This window comes from Cottoperca gobio, chromosome 13 (genome assembly GCF_900634415.1).
Source record: "Cottoperca gobio chromosome 13, fCotGob3.1, whole genome shotgun sequence".
NCBI classification, from domain to species: Eukaryota; Metazoa; Chordata; class Actinopteri; order Perciformes; family Bovichtidae; genus Cottoperca; species Cottoperca gobio.
Window position 1 is genome coordinate 19,670,904 of NC_041367.1, and position 22,060 is coordinate 19,692,963.

General features: G+C 41.2%; 1 protein-coding gene across 2 annotated transcripts in view; it reads right to left on the reverse strand.

Moving 5' to 3' along the window:
- Window positions 1–5,582: 5,582 nt before the first annotated feature.
- The window catches only part of galnt17 (polypeptide N-acetylgalactosaminyltransferase 17), a 17,791-nt gene continuing 1,313 nt past the window's right edge, over window positions 5,583–22,060 (reverse strand). The window contains exons 3-13 of one of the 2 annotated variants that reach the window (XR_003833329.1): window positions 20,536–20,719; window positions 16,946–17,112; window positions 12,038–12,212; window positions 11,122–11,319; window positions 10,552–10,669; window positions 9,638–9,823; window positions 9,181–9,318; window positions 8,717–8,812; window positions 8,004–8,165; window positions 6,503–6,807; window positions 5,583–6,226 (exon numbers count right to left, since the gene is read on the reverse strand). Coding sequence is in view for 1 of the 2 variants with exons in the window: in XM_029447025.1 (XP_029302885.1) it covers window positions 6,673–6,807; window positions 8,004–8,165; window positions 8,717–8,812; window positions 9,181–9,318; window positions 9,638–9,823; window positions 10,552–10,669; window positions 11,122–11,319; window positions 12,038–12,212; window positions 16,946–17,112; window positions 20,536–20,719 (1,559 nt within the window). In the remaining variant the exon portion in view is untranslated. Of the gene's footprint in view, window positions 6,808–8,003; window positions 8,166–8,716; window positions 8,813–9,180; window positions 9,319–9,637; window positions 9,824–10,551; window positions 10,670–11,121; window positions 11,320–12,037; window positions 12,213–16,945; window positions 17,113–20,535; window positions 20,720–22,060 lie in introns of both variants that reach the window. The other variant, XM_029447025.1, reaches the window with a different exon arrangement.

A 22,060-nucleotide genomic window follows, 5' to 3' on the forward strand; every position in this document is an offset into this window, starting at 1 on the left:
ATAATTAAATACAATAAAACATAGGCCTTCCAGTGTATGTATCCGTTCCAATGAACAGCACTTGCTTAAACTACTGAAAGACAAAGAAGTCAGAAAGGTATGACACAGTTTCCCTGTTATATAATCGTTTATTGTTATGTCAAATAGATTTTAAAAATTGGCAGCATATTTAATTATATTTTAAATGTTGTTCATTCATAATAAAAGTGAACAAACACTACACTTCAGTCTTTGAAGACAGAGACCTACAGGCCCGAGTAAACCTCCAGCTCTACAGAGCCGTTGTCCTCCCCCCTGCTGTATGAAGTTGAATCATTGACCACCTACAGCAGGCAGCTGTGAGCCCTGGAACAACACTACCAAAGATCCTGAAGATAGATTCTGAGGATCAGCTGGGAGGACAGACGCACCAACATCAGCGCATCACCACCACAATAAGGCAGTACCTGATGGACTGGCTATGTCCATGTCCAACACACGTCTCACCAAACAGATCCTGTACTCCCAGCTGAAACCTTTCCCGTGGATATTCTGAATAAACAAGTTGGGAAGTGGGATGGACTCATCTCCAAGCACCTGTGGCAGGGCAAAAAAAAACAAGGAGGAGTTATAACACACTCCAAATGCCAGAAAATAAGCAGGGCACAGCACTGCCATGTCTGAGGGACTTGCAGCCAACTGAAAACAGAAAGACTTCAGTGGCAAAAGGTGATGCTCACAAGACCCACTTGTAGTTTGAGTGCTCTGACAAAAGAGCAAGAGAGTAAGCCAAGCTCTGCTGAGCTCTGCCATCTGATGGGAGCCAAGGTCTACCCAGAGTCTGACATGAAAAAGAAAAATCTTCACAACAACTGGGTTGGAGAGACAAAAAAGGACAGTGTGCCTGCCAAAGACAACAGCGCCACCTATCTGCTCTTTGCTGCTAAGTCAAACCCCACATGTGAAGGTGTGTATCATAATCCTTCCATTCCTCTGCACTGACCTTGTATTGAACTAGTTAGTTTGTATTTAATTGTAAGAAAATTGTAAGTAACATTTTATATTCTTTTGTCTCAAGAAAAAAAACCCAAAGTCAACAAGTCCCTGCAGTGGATTCAGGACCGACTGAAGGTTGGACACTGGGTCGACAAGTACCAGCACTACGCGGACAAGGAGAGGGAAATGCGCACGCGCAATGCAGAGCAACAGTATGAACGCTGGATTGCTTTCCACCAAATCAGCAGCATGAATGGCACTTACTTTTACTAATTCACTTCTTTTTTGTTTTGTTTTATTATTTACTGTGGTACTGTGCTTATGGTGTCGCCTGCTGGAGAGTCTGCAGTTGCTCAGATGGGGATCAGACACTATACAAGCATGATGTCTACCTGTTTGTGTTCTGCTGCAGTAGACTCAGTCCTGGAGGGCTGATGAGAGAGGCTCACGCACACACCTCCCTCAACATAATTTCTGTCAAATGTTTTATTTGTACTATGTTGTTTATCCTGTACACACGACATCTATTGCACGTCTGTCCGTCCTGGGAGAGGGATCCCTCCTCAGTTGCTCTCCCTGAGGTTTCTTCCATTTTTTCCCCCTTTAATTTTGGGGTTTCTTTTAGGAAGTTTTTCCTTGTGCGATGCGAGGGTCTAAGGACAGAGGATGTCGTAACCTGTACAGTCTGTAAAGCACACTGAGACAAATGTATAATTTGTGATATTGGGCTATACAAATAAATTTGATTTGATTTGATTTGATTGATGATTTGAAAACACCCGAGCTCCTCCCGTCTGTCATTTTTACCTGGCTCAGGACAGGAGTATTCCACAACCAACCACTTGTGGAAACTCCTGTGACTGTGGACAGGACTCTTGCCACACTTGTTGGAAGAGTCCAGTCCACTGTAATTTCACCTGGCTGTGGACACGACTCTTGCCACACTTGTTGGAAGAGTCGTGTACACAACCAGGTAAAAATGACAGAAGAGGAGGTGCGGTTTTTCAGGCCACTCCCGACTCTCCCCAGCAGGAGGCGCCATGGCCACAGTCCACCGTCACACTGCGTTTTCTTTTTTAGTGTGATGTATAAACTATAATAAAACTGTGTTGAAGTGAAAACCTCAAGTTGTACTGATTACTGTCTTACATAAATAGTGCTTAAGATGTGTTGAAATATATTGATACTCATATGACAAATGTTGGCATTGTGTGGTGAAGGAAAAAAGTAATCATCTAAAAGTTGTCAAGTTCCTGGAAACTTCACAGTGACTGAAGGAAGTTAATGCTGCGAGCCAAGAAACATCATTTACATAGAAATCACATTTTTACGAATTAAGTGTAATTAACGGAAAGAAATATTTGTTAATGTGATGATTTTGTTGGCCAGTTAATCTGGTCCTGGTTTAACCTTTACAAATGATAATTAACCAAAGAACTCAAGGTTAAGTTAAAACACATAATTTATTTTGTATGTTTAAAATAACCTGCAGACATTTGAACAGGCTCAGTGGGAATTATCTCCACTTTTGAGAACTCTTTTAAAAACAAAACGGTAATGACCGAACTACACAAAACTAGAATACAAATAAGAGAAATAAAAATAAGCTTGGTAATACTGGTGATGGACGAGACTGATGAAGAAGTGTTAGACAGAAGAAAAGGGGAATAATGTTTTTACAAAAGGTTCAGTTTGTTACAAGGCCACATGCTTGCACGGTAGTGGTAATAATACACAACCCAACACCATCACAGCTTCAAACTCGTAGTGTTCTCAGGCCAAATGTTTTGCACGTATAAATGTTACTCTACAGATAAAAGTGTTTTCAGTTGAAGTTGTTTTTAATCCATTCCTTGTTTAAGAGGCAGGAATCTGTGGCAAGCCACCAAAACAAAAAGAGTAAGAACAGTAACAGCTAAATGACTGCATTACATGTCAAGTGTTATTACTCTTTTAGATGACTCATGTTAAATAATACAGATTCAGTCAGAGGGTATCAGAGCTGCTTGTAAACAGTGTAAAAGACTAGTATTTCCCAGCGGCAGAATTATGAGCTGCTAACATTTCACACGATCATTAAAATCCTCTGCAGTGTTTCATCCAGTGCGGGACTCAGGCTGCATCCACACCATACAGGCTGTGGCAGTGGGGGCCGCAGGAGATACTGTAAAAAACATGCCGGCCTGCGGTGAGAAGTTGAACCAGAATACACTTTTGGAGAAACACAAACCGGCGTCACGCTGCGGAGGCCAATCACTTAACCGCCGATCAATGAGCCATTCACTATAAGTGACACAACCGCAACACAACCCTGCGCTCATCACCCCAACGCCTGATGTGATGTGAAAGCAGCCTCTCCACAGACACGGAGAGGAGCAGAGGAGAGAAAGGTGAAGTGAAGACACTTTGTCGGCACCAGTTACAAACAGGCTTAGTATTAGGGAACGACACGCTAACGTGGGGACGGATGTGGTGTTTTGGCTTATTTAAAGCTATTGTTCTGCACTTATATGATTATACCTACTTGAAGCTAATGTACTTACCTGATTCTTGTTCATTTTCTAGATGTCTGAAACCCAGAAATAACACTAATGATTATTGCAGAATGTCAGCTTTAATTTGAAGGTACTAAGCATTGTGAGAAACAGCAGTGGACTCCTCTACAGCTAAGCCTCCACATGGTGCCTTATGAAGGGCTTCATCCAGCTGGGAGCACATCCTGGGTTAATATTTCACTGTTCTTTGTGGCTGATGATAACGACATAGGTATTTACTTTATTTTGTCACAAAGCTCTTCTTTTTGTTTTCCCTCAATTAGAGTTTCAGCTACTGCACTCATGCACTCCTTGACAGCCCCTCCATCAGTAAATGTGTTTTGTGTTCCTGTTAGTGACCTGCACATAGATTGTAGTGTGCCTCAATGAAGCGGCCACTGAGTGTATATTATCCATTTGTGAACACACTAAAACCACAAGAGGGTAGCACTGAGATGGTGAAGCGGAGGGCTGTGTTGACACAAACACACTGACACAGTAACGTTCATGAAATTCATCAATACAAACACATTGGGTTAAAACTATTCTTAGTTTGTAACCCAAAGACAAGCTTCAATTTGTCACTCAATCACCTTTTCTTCAAAAGGCAGACATCTAATTCTGAAACCAAATTTAGCATTTATATTGTAATTAATTAATGTAATGCTTAAGTTGTGCTGTAACAGTTGAGTGTATGTCCACAGATAATAATAATAATAATAATAATAATAATAATAATAATAATAATAATAATAATAATAATAATAATAATAATAATAATGTCAATATTGCTGTTACAGGTCTTCTGCAGGGACACTGACCTGCACACATGGAATGCTCTGTCCTGTGATTGGAGATCCAGGACAGTGATTAGGGGTGATTAGGACAATACTGGCAATATGGAAACTATAACTGATTTTAAATTATTTTACTCCCAAATAATGGCACAGTAATGTAATTGACAATTCACCTCCAAAATAAGGTTAAGAACTTAATACAATCCTTTTAATTGAGTAGAATAGTATCATTATCTAAAACTATAGTTTTTTCCCATGTTAAAATCTACTAAGTATAGGCACCTTTGCATCCCTATTATGATCCACCTGATACCTGAGTAACATTACAAGTCTGCTAAGTTCACTTGATCAGACTGTCCTGGGTGTTGTTTACAGTAACTGTCAACACATTTAGCAGGATTTTAACCAACATAATAATCCTGTTTCATGCCAGGAGGAGATGAGCAGGTCTGTCATGAAAGAGTCTGATCAGCATTCAGTGTTGTGTTAGCATGCAGGCTCTGTCCTCCAGAGCCACACCACCCTCTCCTGCTCTCTGCTAGAAACAGACCCTTGTGCTCCCAGCAGGCTCCTCCTGTTTCATTTACATCTTAAGCTTTTAGCTGATGCCTCATCCAGAGCAGCTTAGTGAGAGTAAGCGCTATGAGTTCAGCGTCTGGTTCAAGGACACTTTTCCCAGGACGCACGGCTGCTTCAGGACTGAATCCATAACTTTCCATTTGTAGGACAGTCACTTTAATGTCGGGCCACCTGGCTGCCCGAGAGGATGTTTTGTAAAATATTTTGGTGTACTACTTTTATAAAGGATATGTGATTAAACTATTCATAAGCCAAGTTGCACCAGATGCCATGCTGCTGGAGCTGAGGGTGAAATCTCTTTTGAAGTAGTCTATTTTTGGAGATGACTTAAAGGGCAAATCTCACAGTATGAGACACATTTCGACCAAATCCATGCAAATGGAGGGAGCAGTTAAAAAGAAAGTGGCCCAGCACGGTAGCTCTTACTTATTCCAGAAAAATTAAGTACTTTCACATTCAAGAATTTATCTGCTGAAAATATGAATGTTAGTATAGGAAGTTCTCATAACAGTAGTGATATGTTAGTATCTATAATAACTGCAATAACACAGGTTAGCACAAGGACAATTTGATATACAGATTGAGTTCAACAACAAATGTAAGTGTATACAAAAAAATTAAATAAAACTCCAACTTTGTTTTTACCAAACAAAATCAATAATGTACTCGAGTCATCAAGAATAAAAAAAAACAGCAGTTCTCCTCGAAAACAGTAACCATGCCAAAAACAGGAAACCAGTTGTTTATTGGAAGACAATCTTGGAGGCAAAAATCCAACTGATAACATTGAATTAATTGAATATATGACATCATATACATCTCAATACAATAATAATACCGGCCTCAAGGGCCTCCCGCATTTCACAATCGATACACTTGTGCACTTTTCCATTCCTGATTAAATTTTCTTCTCATAGTCTGCAGTTTTATCTCTGTGTCCAAAAAAAGAGCTTCAGGCTGAAGCCTGTTAGTTTTGGCCGTCTGCAATAGTTATGGCACTCAGTAGGTAACAGAATAACTCAGCTTAACTTTACTCGGTCCCCATGTGCATACAGTACTTACAATCATGCTACAAGATGTACTGCATTTGGTGCTATCGAATGCCTTGAGAAGAAATGACATTAAAAAAGACAAATGCATCCACAACATATGAAACCATGTAGCCCTCGACAATGTGATTTTTGAGATGATTCACAATAACTGAAAAAGAAAATAGGCTCTGGTACACCAAGTATTATTTATTGTAAATGCCCTTTTCTGCTAATTATAGATATTTACAGGGTTTCTGATCAGTGTATATCACTGAAAGGTTAATTCCAGGTGTTTCATTCTTTTACACATCTGCGAAGACATAACATGATACAGAATGAAATAATGCAGAAACATTATGAGGATGAAGATAGAAACCTTATTTCCCCCGCACATGAGACAGAACATAGTTTTGTCTGATCCGATCTCCATCATTAAACATAAAAACAGTGTAGATAAGTGGCACAGGAATTATGGCAACGTCACATCGAAAGTTTGTCAAATTCAGATGGTGAGAGAAACAGTCCTCATGCTAAACTTGCATCAATTTGAACGTCCGCTTCGTAAAAACAAACATTTTTCACAAACCTTGTATCGCTGAGAGGTTCACAGCTCATATCTCTTTTAAACCGTCTCTGTATTTTCTTGAGATGAGGAGCCTCTGCCTCATCAGTCGTCCCTCGGTCGAGCCGAGGTCAGGTGACAGCTCTTTAAAATGGCCTCTGTCGTCATTGGTCCCAGTGAAATTGGCCAGTTGACTACTGCTTCATGGTGTTCTTGATGGCCCACCTCTGCCCGGAGCAGGGCTGCAGGACCAGCAGGTGGCCAAAATAAACGTTAGCCGGCATCACCTCCAGACAGCGTCCCGTGGCTCGATTTATGATCGATTCATTCTGTGAGGGAGAAGGAGAGACAGCGTTCTGGTTTTATCAGGTTTCATAGACGGCCCATGTACCACAGGTGACCGTGACAAGACCCACGCCTGATGTTTCTTATTTAATCTTGTGAGGTATTGTAATATCGTTTTTGTTTTGGGAAAATTAACTATTTATGACATTTCTTGACATTTGACATACTATACTATACTGTAACTGTTTTTATGACTGGCTGAGACCACTGCTCTATATTTCTGAAAGGTTTTTCATGCCTGTGGTTGTAGAAAATCTTATTGAATAGATGTTATTTTGTATGGAAGGTTTTGTTCATGGAGAACAAAACATTGACAATGGATCAACAAGACTGAGAACTGAAAGAACAGAAAGAGACAAAGATCCCTCCGAGCAACAGTTCAATAAGAAGAAATCAGCAGTCACTGTAAAAGAAACTGGAGGCTCAGCATCAACATGTGTGCAGATTTAAACAGGAACAGCTTCCTGTTTCAGTGTCAAGTGCACAATAACGCCTCTAACACGCTGGAGTTAACAGCATGTTGCTTTAGCAAAGCTCTTCACATTCAAAAAAGAAGGTTAGTCTCAGGTTAGCACTATTACAACTGGATCAGGGAGTATCAACTGGACAAACTATGGACGGACAAATCACAGTTTAAACCTTTTCAATCTAACCAACCACTCAAAATGATATTGTGGTTTAGTGATGACCAGATCAAATGTCCAAATCTATATCTACAAGAAATAGCCTGGTGTCACTGCTGTTGGTGAGTGTGGTTAATGAATGACGTATTTCTTCCACATATTGCGACAAGCAGATACACACACAGAGACACACACAAGAAGACAGACAGAGACAGAGAGATTCGCTCTATAGAAGACAGCAGAGGACCATAATTGCTTGATGACAGGCGGGTGAACTGCGCTCCTGGTGTGAACAGCCAGCCTACTGCTCGCGCATCAATTGACTGCTTCCACATCCAGTGTGAACCAAGAGAACTAAGCATGTCATTGCCTGCTTCATTTGAATTGTTGTGACAATAGAAGAACTTGACCACAAGGTACATTTTTTATCTTATCTCATACCATCCATTACATCTCTGTGCTTTTCTCTAAGGTTCACAGGTTTACAATATTTAGCAAGGAAACTCAGCTTTTTATTGTGAACAAACAATAAATGAATAATTCTTTCTTCATCTCACCTGAGAGAAATGCCATGTCTTCTGCTTCACGTTGGTCACCTTGTCACAGTTGAGGAGCTGAGGAAAGCTGCTGATCTGATCGTCCACCACACATCGAGTATCCTCCCCGGTGCTGCCCAGAGGGCCCAGGAACAGCTGACCCTCTTTGGTGTAACGTCCTAACTGAGGGACAACGCAGAGACAGCACTCACACAACAGTCTGAGGGGATCACACATATGTCACATGGTGTATATACTGTTATGTTTCTGACCACATACCCACATTTCTTTAAAGAAATGTTACTGTAGGGCCCATATGTGGGTTTGATGCATAACTCCTTGTGGAAAGGCCTGATATTGTGATATTGTGCAGCATAATTGATGTTTGGCTCTGATGGCTTTTAACATTTTGCTATTGGAGCCAAGACTTAAGCACCTGTTTACTACTGCGAGCTAAAAAGAGATGCCCCACGGGCCGAAGGGCTGTGGAACTGACATTGGCTGACTCAGCGCTTCAACACAAAAAAAGTGCAACACGGAAACATTTTTATCCTGACAGCAAAACTCTATGCTAAGAAGCTTTCAGCTGAGCCTGTGTGAGAAACACAGCTGTAAATCATGTCACTGGGTGAAAGACTAAATGAGTTGTGTGTGTTTTCAAGAGAGAAGCAGAGATAGTGGTGAGAGATGCACTCTGTGGACATTTTGTTGAGCGTCTGACGTCCATGGCGTACCTGAGGACCCCATCCGTGGCAGGGGTGCAGGGTGGCCGTGTGGTTCTCCTTCATACCCTGATCCATACACAGGTGGCTCGCTTTAGAGTTACGAATCTAAAAATCAAAAAGCTTCTTTGAAAATCACACTCAATTTCATTTGGCACTATTCTTTGTACAAAGTCCTAATATTCCTCAGAAGTATTTAGATATTCTCAAAAGATCATGGCCAGTTCAGCATACTGTGTATTTATCATTATGTTTAAGATTAAAAAGACATGGATCCAAATGCAGATTAAACATTTCTAAACTTCTAGCTGTCTTTTTGTTATAGGGTTGAGATATATGTTTTTAAACTCATCAGGATTTAATTGCCTCTCTCTCACACATCTGTTTTCTCGGGTTCATCCATCTGTGCAAATGTACCAAACCTTAGATGTACAAGCTTCTCTTTCTCCTTCACGTCTGTTCGACTGCTGACTCACCTCGCCGTAGAACAGCGTGTTGTTGTACCTCCTCATCTCTGGGTAAACATTGTCGAGGTACCACTCAAAGCTCTTACACTGCAGATTCTTCCTCAGTGCAACCCTCTGAGAGATGTCTCCGTAATCAATACCGTGGTTCTGCAAGAGCACAAGGAGTCATTATGGGACGTCTTTGCTTACTCAGGACTTCTTTCCACATGAATAGTTAAAATAATGATCCAGAAGAATTTGACACTAATGTACATTTAGCTATTGTGTGCTGATTACTGATAATGATGATTCAATGATTCCTCTGTTTATAAAGGTTTGTACATTTGTCATTCAAAACAGCTGATTGTAAATAATGATCTTCCCCAGCAGAACGGCTTGCTCTTTATATTTCCATCAACAGTTTATGAGCGATGAAGAATCGAGTAGTTAACATGACCAAACAGGACTAGCAACAGCTCTCACTGACCTCCATGGGGATGTTCCAGGCCAGGTAGACGTTGGACTTGTACTCATCCATCCAGACCTCAGCCACGCGTAGAGCATTACGCCGTGTGTGGAAAGCTATGTTACTGTGGTAGGGTTTCTTCATCCGTGCGATGTGAGCCACCCTGGAACACGGCAGCACCTCCATACTGCCTCCACATAGCCACACCTGCAGGCAGATGGTGTAAAAGAAGAGGGAAATTAACTTAAATCTAGCAATAATATTTGACCAACCACCACAATCTCCCCCACTTCTTAAGGTTGACAACGGCTAACAGCATACATGAAGCAAAATGAGCAGTTTGGTTTATATCTAGCTCTATATCTATCACAGCTTTTAGCTGGAGCCACATGCCTATGGTAGTTGAGGAGTGGTGAAACCACACAGTAAATGTGCCATAAAACCAAAACAAAGCGCTATAAGAGGCTGAAATGTGCTGTTGAGGTGCAGAGCTGGGTATTCATTCATTTATGATTGAGGCACTACAAGTGACCCCTCTACTATTACAGAGTTATTTCATTTAATGTTAATATCAAAGAATTGATTAAATCAGCTTGAAAGTCTTACACTTCACTAATCAAAAGGTAGAACATTTATAAGTCATACATCAAGATTTTATTTTTGCAAAAACATCAAAATAACCTTGCAGAACAACAACTGACTCCAATCTTCAATCTTTAGAAATGTACAGCAACAAACTGCCCAACCTTCCCGCTCTATGTGACCTATTTATCTCCATTGTCCTGCTGTGCGCTGCACACATAGGACCGGTCCTGCAGGACTCCTAATGGGGTCTCATTTATCAGCGGTACTACGCTACAGTGGCCACTGCTCTACTTAAACCTACAGGGGTTAAGACAGAGCTGGAACAAGAGGAAACTGGGTGACACACAAACCCTGATGCCCAGCTCGATGTTCTCCCCTCCATAGACATCCATGCCTGAGTCGAGCAGACCGAGCTCCCCAAAGTAGTCGCGGTTGGCCACGAAGGAGCAGCCAATCATGGCGGGAGTCCTACGATGAGAAAAACACAACATTATGAGAATAAGTGACTTAACCTCTGCACCTGCACTTATGGTGTGTGGCTTTGTAAATGTAAATCAGAACCTGTGTCAGTGTGAATGTTGTTCTGCATGATGTGTGCAGCGTACACGCAGATGTTCTGTATGTGACTCTGCACGTCTTGGTGCTTGTGTAAATGTGATGTATTTTCATTTTTCTATTTTTAACACAAACATCCTGGTGAAAAATCTGATTTATAAAAATTCCATTTAATGCACAAACTGTACTTAAAGCTTTTTCTTTTGTTTGTTTGTTTATTTCTTACTTTGAGACAGTCTTCTTTTGATAATGTGAGAACACACAAACAGCGTAAAACAATCCGATTCTTCAAAGAATATATAAGCTCTGTCGTGTATTGTTGCATTCTGTTGATTTATATGTTTATATAAATGAAGTCGGCCTGCCTGATGGGAGCGGATATGTCCCCCTCGTCCCACCACTGTTTTGGCGGGTTGATGTACATGCACCACAGCTCCCAATTGTAGCCATGGCCTGAGTTCTCGTAGCGCTCCACCTCGAATGTGTCGTGCTTGATGTTGTCGATGGAAGGCAGAATGATCCTCTTGTGATCCTCTTTTATTCTGGCCAGAACCGGCTCGGCCCTGACGAGTAAACACATGTACACACTTCACAGACAGACGGTACAGAGCTTCTCCTCAGATCTCAACTCACTTCAGATACAAGGTCCCTCAAGTTGTACCAACTTTATTACTAATTATATTTGATTCAGCTCAGTGCAGCTCTGGAGGGCATGTGTCTATTTATGCTGAGTGAACTGGGTTGTGTACATACTCTAAAGTACACACCGAGTTGGAAAACGAGTAAGAGACCTACAAAAACGTGTCAGCGGGATGTTGGAAGCAGTCAAGCGTTTAATGTCCGGGCCAAATCAGTTTAATCTTTTAAATCATTCCTTGAAATGTCTTTTTATGAACAGGCTTCTGAGCAATGTCTTTTTTTATTGCTTGCTTTTTGTTTTGTTTGTTAGTTGATGATATGTCCTAGGGTATCTTTCAAACTTGATTCTACGGGCTCTACCCTTCTCCTTCTCTTCTTATCTTAAAACTCATCAGGTGTGAAATTGCTTTTTGTGTGTTCGTTTAATGCTGCTGCTGCTATTCGTTGTCCTCTCGCTCGATGATTCTGTAAAGCCCTTTGTCACTCTCTTTTAAAAGTCATGCATTAAGTGTGTTATTGTTATTGTTGTTATCTTATCCTGATTTGTAATCCAATGGGTCACACACTATTTAGTTTGGTTACTATGCAGTTCATTCTACCTGGAAAGAGAGAAGGGGATCTGAAAATGCCAGACTTACTCACCAGGATGGGGTGAACTCCACATGGGCGTCAAAAAATCCCGTCACCTCGGCAGTGGCCACCTTCCAGCCCTCAATTCTGGCTCGGATCAGTCCCTCTCTCTTCTGGTTCCTGACGATCTTCACTAGGCCGGGGTAGCGCTTGTTGACATACTCCTCCAGCGGTCCTTTCAGCTGCTCTGCAGTCCGTAAAACCGACATTATGCACAGAACAACAGGTGAATGTTAGAGACACTGTCCTTAAGGAGAAACATTGTTTTCATGCACTGGTGTTTGTTTTTACTAACTTTGTCTATTTGTGACTGTAGATCTCTCCTAAATTCACCAAAGGTTAGCATCAGATACTGCTTCATTTTCACATTTAAACATAACATTTCAGAAAACTAGTAATACATGTTTTCACCCTATTCAGCTGTAGAGTCTTGCAATATATATATTTAAAGGCTTTTTTCACTAAATACATTTTTTCTCATACTTTAAGCATTTGCATATTTAAACATACAATTTCAGAAAACTTGTAATACAAAAATGTAATGTGCCTCAATGTAAGTAATCAACTGTGATATCTATTAGTTAAACCGTTTTCCCTATTCACCTGGGATGTCTCCCCTTAAATCTGATCATGTCCTATTTCCAGTTTTTCAGCACAGTAGCTTACCCTGACCTTTGAACTCTTAATTAAAGGGCATAAAATATAAAGATAATTTCTCTACAGCTCTCAGTAAAGTGTCACTTTTTATGCTTCTGTCTGGTCTCTGGTCTATTTATTACAGACTAGAAAGGGAAAGCCAATAAAACCTTTATGTCAATGTTACCATTTCAAAATTACAACTCATACCATATGTATACACTAACTTGCTCAAGCGAGTCAGTTCATTTGAATCTATGACTGAAACAAGCATTTCAATTATTTTATTCTGTCAGTCGGTAGCATGATATTCTCTCTCTCTCTCTCTCTCTCTCTCTGTCTCTGTCCCTCTCTCTCTCTCTCTCTCTCTCTGTCTCTCTCTCTGTCTCTCTCTCTCTGTCTCTCTTCTCTACTCTCTCTCTCTCTCTCTCTCTGTCTCTGTCCTCTCTCTCTCTCTCTCTCTCTCTCTCTCTCTCTCTCTCTCTCTCTCTCTCTCTCTCTCTCTCTCTCTCTCTCTCTCTCTCTCTCTCTCTCTCTCTCTCTCTCTCTCTCTCTCTCTCTCTCGCTCTCTCTCACTCTCTCTCCTTGTCATAGGACTAAAAGTGTTTTCTTCCAGGTCAGTTTTATTTTCTCCATGCACTCTAAACACAAGGTTCATGCGTATACAGTATTGAGTGTTGGCAAGTTATGCAACATTCCTGCAATGTCTTTTTTTTTGTTAGAAAGCATGAATGCTTTTAATCTTATTTAGCACATGGGGTGGCGGTGCACTTCAGCGAAATGAGTATTACAACAACAATTAGAAAAATGATTCGGTAAAACATTTCTTTCCACCTGTTTCACAGATTTAAATAAAATGAAGTAACTCAAAAAACATTATCCTGGCAAAAACTTTCAGCTCCTGTTCTTAGGTCATTAAATACTTTCACTTGCCTGTCAAGGCGTCTGCAGTTAACCAATAGCTGATTCAAATCAATATGGTACAGTCAAATATGGGATATGGGAACCCACCTTGCACACAAATCATCATTACTTCACAGTAAACATTTGTCCACTGACAGACCAGATGTTGCAAGAAAGGTACAAATAAAGAGTTTATAAAGTATTAAAGCAGAAAATATATTTGAGCTATTCAGCCGGCGTGCCGGTGAGCACTGACCTGTACACACCGAGGTAAGCTGTCGCAAATATCAAATAGCTTCACGTCAATTATTTCCCCCACTTATTAGGATGATTATGCCACATCACTCCCAAAGCCTGACACAGACATAAACAACCAAACGAAAAGCTCCACCACAAACATACTGCTCCACCTTTGATCTCTCAATCAAGTCATCAGCCTTTTTCCCCTCGGACCCAAACACTCGCAAGCCTTCTTCCTCTGCATCACCAACACACTTAACAATTCCCTTAAACAAAAACACATTTCTCATTCTCTCTGTGGTTTCCATCTCTTTCTGTCTGCCTCTTCTTTATTTCTTTCTCACTCCTCACACACACTCTTGATCAGAAACTCATTTCCCATGCTGTGTCTTCTTCCTTACACACACATATCACATCATTCATACACACTCGGATGTACAATCAAGGCCACAGAGCCGGTGGGTGACTCGTGCTGGCAGTGAGAGTGGTGAGTGATATTTGTTTGCATGCCTCGCCCTCTGCGCCGCTGCAATCTCTTCCCCTCCGTGATGGATAGCTGGATCTCAGCCAATCAGCAATTTCAAGTTAGAGAGGAGAGGAGAGGTGGTGGTTCAACATGTTCCTCAAACACTGTATTCTTCTTATTGTTGTCAGATCCCATGAAAAGCCCAAAACCAAAAGTAAATTGAAGGTACAAGTATTGCCTGTGTTCTTATGCCTTTGAGCCATACACCTCCAGTATTGTCCAAACCCTATTAAAACAAATCAATGAGCCCCACCGCACTGACTGACATGTTCCTTAATTACAATGAACAGTGGCACTGCATCTCCTGCCAATCATACATACTGTACACACCAAAGTGGTATAAAATAAAACATTGTTTCTATATAATTTCACTCCCAGAGTTAATCTCTGAGATCTAGAAACACAGTGACAACATTACAACAAAGTCCAAAAGTGGCAGAAACTTGAGCTGTCCAGACGAGCAGACAGGTTCCACACAAGCTTACAGTTTGACTAAATGAATTCATTTATTTAAAAGGTAAAACTGATAGTTATGGCACCTAAATGTTGTTCACAATCATTGCACAGGAAAAGTGTGTGCGCACAATTACACCAAGACAAAGTTGAACTGTGATGGATGTTTATAGCAGACAGTTTGGGTTTTGCCAATTTTAATCTTTGAAGAAATGGTTTTACCTTTTTACATAAAAAATGAAACCATATATTTGTGTCACATTTATGTCTTCAGTAGAAAGCAATGGGCTTGGGTCTGAGTGAGACAAGGAGGAAGCCAGTGTTGGGTGACTAAGTAAGGCATTGCTGGTGTTGGTATTTGACAATAAGAGGAATCGAATAACCTCAAACTTATCCTTTAAAGCCTCGACTCTCTCATGTCTCTTCCCGTTTCCTCGTTATTCGTCTTTGCTTTCCGTTCTGTCAGATTGCTTTCTCTCTCTTCCGGATATTCTATGGCCTTGCACTCTCTCTCTCCTCTCTGTCCGTCCTAATTTATCTTAGAGCCTCTCTGTCTCTCATCCTTCCCCCTCTCTCTCTTTCTGCCACTCTCTCTAATAGCCTGGTTTGCTCTTTCAGCCCCTCCTTTCATTCTCTGATGCATCTTCCTCTCCGTTTATCTGTCCTTCCTTCTTCCTCCTTTTCACTTTGTCTAGTTTCAACCCTTTAGCCTTCTTCATTTTGACATTGTTTTCTTTTAGTTTCATCCCTTCTTCGCTAATTTCTCTCCAACACCAAAACACTTTGCTCTTTATCGTTTCTGCACCACCTCTCTCCCTTTCGTTCTGCCTGGTTTCATCTCCTTCCCCTCCCGTCGTCTCTCTCTCTGTCCCCTCATTTCACAAAGCCGGGCTTGGCAACCCTGCCCAATAAATAAGATAGGGACATCTCTCCCGTGACATCCAATTGTAGTGCTCCGCCTTTACTGGCCTGTCTGCCCCCGAAACATTCGACACCATCAGTCACCTCACAGATGCTGATCCTCAAAAGCAATGACCAAGACTTTTCTCAAGGAGATGCTCATCACCTTGCCATGTCAATGAAGCCATATTACAAGTGTGATGCCTTTGTCCTAAACAAGTATGAGCACAGGCGCTGTTGTGTGTAAGGTGATTGTTATTCCTGCTCCTTGTATGCAACAGATGAGATTAAGAAGAGTAGTAATGATGTTCCCTGTGGTAATGAACCACAGCAGCCTTTAAGTTTAGATGTTTAGTTAGTTAGTTTAGTTGTTTTCTGGTGAGTTGACTCAATTGTTAAATACTTGATGGGTCCAGTAACTTCCTGGAGTTTCCGTAGGTTGCCTGGCAACTGCTCAGAGCCAAGAGGCCTGTAGCCCCCAAATAAACAGCAAACTGACGCTTTTACACTTCGGTTTTCATATTGACCGTCGAGATTCAAGAGTGCAACTCGGCCCGCTGTGTTTTTTCATCACCTCGTCTCCAAACCAAATTGTATAAAATGCCTATGTGTCTTCTTCCAACCTGTGCCCTTCCATAGACTACGCTGTATTCTGTGAAACTGGTGCCATTTGTGGCCACAAATAAATGCACAAAGACAACTCTGTCTCTATCACCATTTATTTTATTTTATATACAGTACATCTCTCCAGAGTAAAGCAGGAAAACTTCCACAACAGTGTGTGTGTGTGTGTGTGTGTGTGTGTGTGTGTGTGTGTGTGTTTGAATCGGTCTCTTTTACAAAATTGCAAACGAACACATAACCTCGCTGCTACAAGTAATGAAAGTCTTTGCACATTCTGAAGACTATCACCTGAGATCAGCTGACTGAGATTTCCATCACTGACAAGACAACATTTCTATTTAAACATTAATACCTGCACGATATATCAAGGAATAAATATGTTTCATTTCTCAAACTCTAGTGTCACTTTTTTAAATATTTGAAGGCCATGTATTGAACCAAGAGGCCTGCTGGGAGCCTTCTTTCAACCTCCTGTTGTTCTGTACTCTCTTCATCAGCATCTACATGCAATCACTGTATTTACCTTACAACAGATTACATTTACAACAGATTACACTTACAACAGGTTCAAATCAAAAGGAGTAAAAGCCACTTTCCTCATTAGGGATTTTGGAAAGAAATCTTTAATTTCTACTGACCGTCATCGCTGTTGTCGTCCACCAGGATGATCTCTTTGAGCAAGTGAGCCGGAGTGTGGTTGACAGCCGAGTGGACTGAGCGCAGGATCACCGACAGAGCCTCGTTGACGAAGATGAAGATGAGGGAGATCTGGGGAAGATCTCTTGGGTAGCTGACCTTTCTGCATCTGCACAAAGACACGCAAACACACCACAACATCTGTAAAATAAAATCTTTCCACGCCTGCCTATGAAGCCTACATTCTGGGCTCTGCTGTACCAAACTGCCTCCATGGAGCTGCTGACATCTTGTTCGCTGAGGCTAAAAGGAAAACCGCGTGCGGCTTCCTGTTCAATCAACCAAATTGGCCTCTTCACTGTGTGTCTGCTGCCGATAGAAGGCTTGGGGCGCTTGAGCGAGGCAGGTTGAGGCTTTAGCTTTAAGAGTGTGAGAAGAAATGCCTTCCTTTACTTATTTCAATTCCTTTCATATAGAATATAACTTCCCAGTTGAAATTCAATGTAAATTACAAGTAATTATTTAATAAATCCAGTGTTTTCATGAAATGTCTTGAGTTATTAATTTTGTTCCCTTTTAAGATATTTGACAGAAAACCTTGATGTTTTTTATATGTAACTTTAAAGAAGAACATGCTTTAATTATAAATATTACAAACATGATAAGTGTCAGAAATATGTTTCATTCAGAGACATATTCAGGACATAGAATATGCACTGTGTTTGAAGAAGGTCCCCAAAGGAAACCAAGCAGCAGTGTTAGGGGAACGTATAAAAAAGAAAGAAAACTAAGGTTCTGCAGAGAAAAACCCAGCAGACAAATATCACACTGAAATATGGAATATATGAACATAATGTACAAGTCAAGGGAAGTCACAGCAATTATGGTAATAAGAGGTAAGAACAGGAGGGAGCAGGGATGGTGCAGATCAGTGTAACCAGTCACAGCATGAACGATTACAAGTGTGAGAGTGTGAACTTGTCACATTACACTGATCGGCATTTGACTGTAAGAGTCAGCTCATCAGCTGATGGCTCCTCTTTTGGCATTTATGTCCTGCAGTTTCTTGTTACTGATGAGCCGATATACGTCAACACAGATGATAAGCTGAAATCGGTTACGCATATCAGTCAACTCGTGATTCTATATTGTAACATGCTGGGAAAAGCAGTCTTGGATAAATAAATGTAATATTCCCAAAAAGAGATACACTAAACTAACTACCGTGTTAGTTCTTTAGATTGACATTTGATCTTTCCATTTGTTCCTCCCTCTTCCTCTTGTCTCATCACCACCTCCGGGCTCTGCAGTGTAAAGGGACCTTCAGCCAAACATAGAAGACTTCTCAGACTCCAGCTTACATGCTGTTGCTAAGCCTGAAGATATCACACCCCAACACGCTCCACACGCCACTTTGATCCCGACAACATAAAAGACCCCCGAGTGACGAATGAGAGCGCTGGATTCGGATCCCTCCACTCCACCCCCCACACACACACGCAGCTGGTGGTAGTGATGGGCCGAGGTCTTTCTCATCATCACTGACTCTCAAATAGAATGTATGTTACTCACTTAACCACCAATGTGGACCAGGGACTAACTCTTTGAAGGAGTGTTTATGGAGAAAACCTGCACCATGCATGCAGATACAATATTCTGCACAGAGCTATCTGGAAGAGCACGAGATGTTGCAGACAGTCCCATGGAGATACAAAGGCATCAATGATATGCAAGCTAAACTTGAAATGCACCTTTTATACCTTTCAATCCAAGGACTGCCTATGTGTGTGTGTGTGTGTGTGTGTGTGTGTGTGTGTGTGTGTGTGTGTGTGTGTGTGTGTGTGTGTGTGTGTGTGTGTGTGTGTGTGTGTGTGTGTGTGTGTGTGTGTGCATGTATGCCTGGAGATCGATAGCCAGTCTGATAGTGCAACTTCATCAAATATGAGAGAAAGAGTCAGAGAAGCAGAGAGAGACAGAGATTAAAAGAGACAGGTGAAGCGCCCTACAAACAAACACTACACTAGCCGTGTGGTTAGGGCGCATACAACATACGGCCGCGCAAATGCCCTGAGCAGCTAGTGCCCGGTTTGATTCACAGCTGGCCGGACAGTTTGCTGCATGCCATTCCCCTTCTCTCTTTCCCACATGTCCTGTCTCTCCACACGATCACAATCAAATAAAGGCATAAAATGGTCCAAAGAATGTATGGTAAAGGTATAAATGTATTTATTTTATATGTACTTTATATGCATATATATAAAAAATATATACATATGTGTGAGTTTATTTACTTCCCCTTAATAAACACATGCATGAACATCAAATCTCAGATAAGCATTAACTATAATATAGCACACAAGGTTGGGATGCTAAAGGGAGCGGGCAGGATCGAACAGTAAGAGATAAAGAGTCCGGTTATAATGGTTGCGTTGTACACCTGCATAAATATGATTGGATGAGAATAGTCTGTTAATTACCACACAGCTTTGAATGATCCAGTTATTGTGAAGCGTGAATGAAACAGCTGATGCCAATCATCTAATGCAAGTGGGACCTCAGTGCTCTGCCTGAACTATCGCTATGCTTCCTTTAAATAATTCATCAGCAACATGTCTTTAAATAAACAGTATCCCGGTTTGCCAGGTTAAAGCACAGAACACACAGTGAACAGACTTTTTCAGTGTGTTCTGAGTGTCAAGAACTAAAAAATAAGTTATTACCAGCGCAACAGCAACGATGTTATTGCTTTCACCTTATGAGTCAGGTGCTTATTTCTGTATATGTCTGTCTGTGGACATATTTTGTCACCACTATAGCATCACTACCGTGCAAGATGCAGTCACCAAACTTTACAGATGTGTAGTTCAGCTCAAAATGAAGGTCGAGTCCGAAAATGGGTGTGCTCTGAGCAAGAAGGGAGAAGGGGCCCAGTGTTTCCCCTAGGTTTACTGCTTTGGAGGGGTGCTCGCCGTGCGCATGCAAACGGAGCGAAGGAGAGAATGTGAATGCGCAAAGTAGACAGTACAAACTGAAACGTGCACATACATTAGATCAATAGCATCAGCGTTTAGTTTATTTAATAAGAGCACCTGTCAGTGCGAAAAGTGAGTTGTAAATATAGATTTTTTTAATTCGAGAAAAGAAAAAGAAAAACACCTTGAATTGTCAGGGCGCTGCACCCCGCCAACGGAGCCCAGCGCCCTGACAAGACAATGGTAGGGGAAACACTGGGGTCACCCCCCCACACACACACACACTTTAAGCCCCTGGCCCAATTTGGCATCAATGAAGGCCAGGTTCGAGTATGGGTGTGGTCTGAGCAAGGGCTCCAGAAGTATGGGGGTAGGAAGTGGGGAAGGAACTTACTACTTTACATACTTTACGCCTCTGGCACGATTTAGTGTAGTCTGAAAAAATCCATTCAACTACATTTTATTGAGTGGAGACAAAGATCTAAGAGACATATTTCAAAACCTAAACTATGCTATGGATAGATACCGCAAAGGGTACATGAGGAAATATAATTTATGCAACTGTTGTGAACCAACCTTGAAAGTGAAATCTAAAGCGCATCTACTTGACATGTACTCACTTGCCGGGCCGGTGGTCCGGTATGGTCCGATCCAGAGAGATTCTGTCACTGAGGTATGCGTTGTAGCCATATTTCTCCCTAAGGTATTTGGCATCGCTCTCCTCAGCTGGCGACAGGGTGGCAGGGAGGCCGTCTTTACCCCGACCCCCGAAGCCCTCAATCAGGCCCAGAGATTTGGACAGACCTGGGTGAGGCAAACAAGAGAAGATTACATGTCAGGATTCTTTAGTCAGGCTGAGTCACTCTCCTCTCAGTAATGCACTCTGTGGCTTATAGCTGATAGCCTGCCTCCTCATCACAGCTCCAACCACATATGAACATACAGTATGTATTCAGTGGCTGTCAAAACATGTGAACATCTCAGCTTAGCTCACATTATGACTAGTGGTGGCCCAGATTCATATAGAATATCTTCAATATACAGGTAGGGAGACATTTAAACACAACAGGGATGTGTAAAGTAGGCCTATTCCAGGGCTTTCTACTCTTACTGAGGTCAGTAGTTCCTATACTCAGTGATGAAAAACACACTTCATGAAACTCTTTGTTTCTCTTAGGTTCTATGTGTAATTCTGTTCAATGTGTAACCTCCTCCAAAGAAACAGGGGGCAGTATTTCACCTCTAAACTGGGTCCATACCATCTCTAATATAATCCAATAAACAAACTATAAAACAGACGGAACATGGCTGTAATATATTTACAAGCGAGTCAGCTGTACTTCTTCTCCCTCTGTACTGAGGCAGACTGCAGCTACAGTGACTCACTATCACCTCTAGAGGAGCAAGTGGTATTACAAGACAGGATGTTAGCATGCTAACTTCAGTAGATATCTCTGCAACACAACGCATTGACGTCTTTGACAAAACATCAACACTGTTATCTCTTCACATTCTGTTGATAATGTTAGTTCATTGTTTAAATGGTTCAAGTTTAAATTCTGGCATATCTTACACATTGAACCTTTAACAATTATAGTCAAACACATTTTCATTTCTAGGCGACAAGCTGCTAATGTAGCTTTAAGGCTTTCACCGTTCAAATTAGGGATAAAGTAAGAGTCTCCCTAGTGTGACTGGGCGTATTTGTGGGCAGAAGAGTGATTAAAGTGACTATCATTCAACGTGATAAGCTGTTTTGAAGCCTCTGGGTTGGCAAACATCCTGCTGAAGGCACTGAATCCCTAAAAGCTCCTTCTCTGCTGTCGACCCTGACCTCTAATCTCCCTGGTGGAAGAAATACTCACTTCAGAGATTAATTGGGTACAATACTTGATGATAAGAAATAGTACAACTGTAAATAGTTTTGAAGATAGTTTATCTGTAACAAGATTTTTAAACCTAAGTTTAAACATTTGAAAACGTAAAAAAAAAAGAGGAAATAGGTTGCTGTTTTGTTTTGTCTTTATCAAAAAAACATTATAATGAATGTCAAATTATTTAAAAAAAAAAAAGAATGTAGGAGACAACAACATCCTAACCCATTTAGTTTATCAGTTTAAAACCACATTTGATATTAAGGCTACA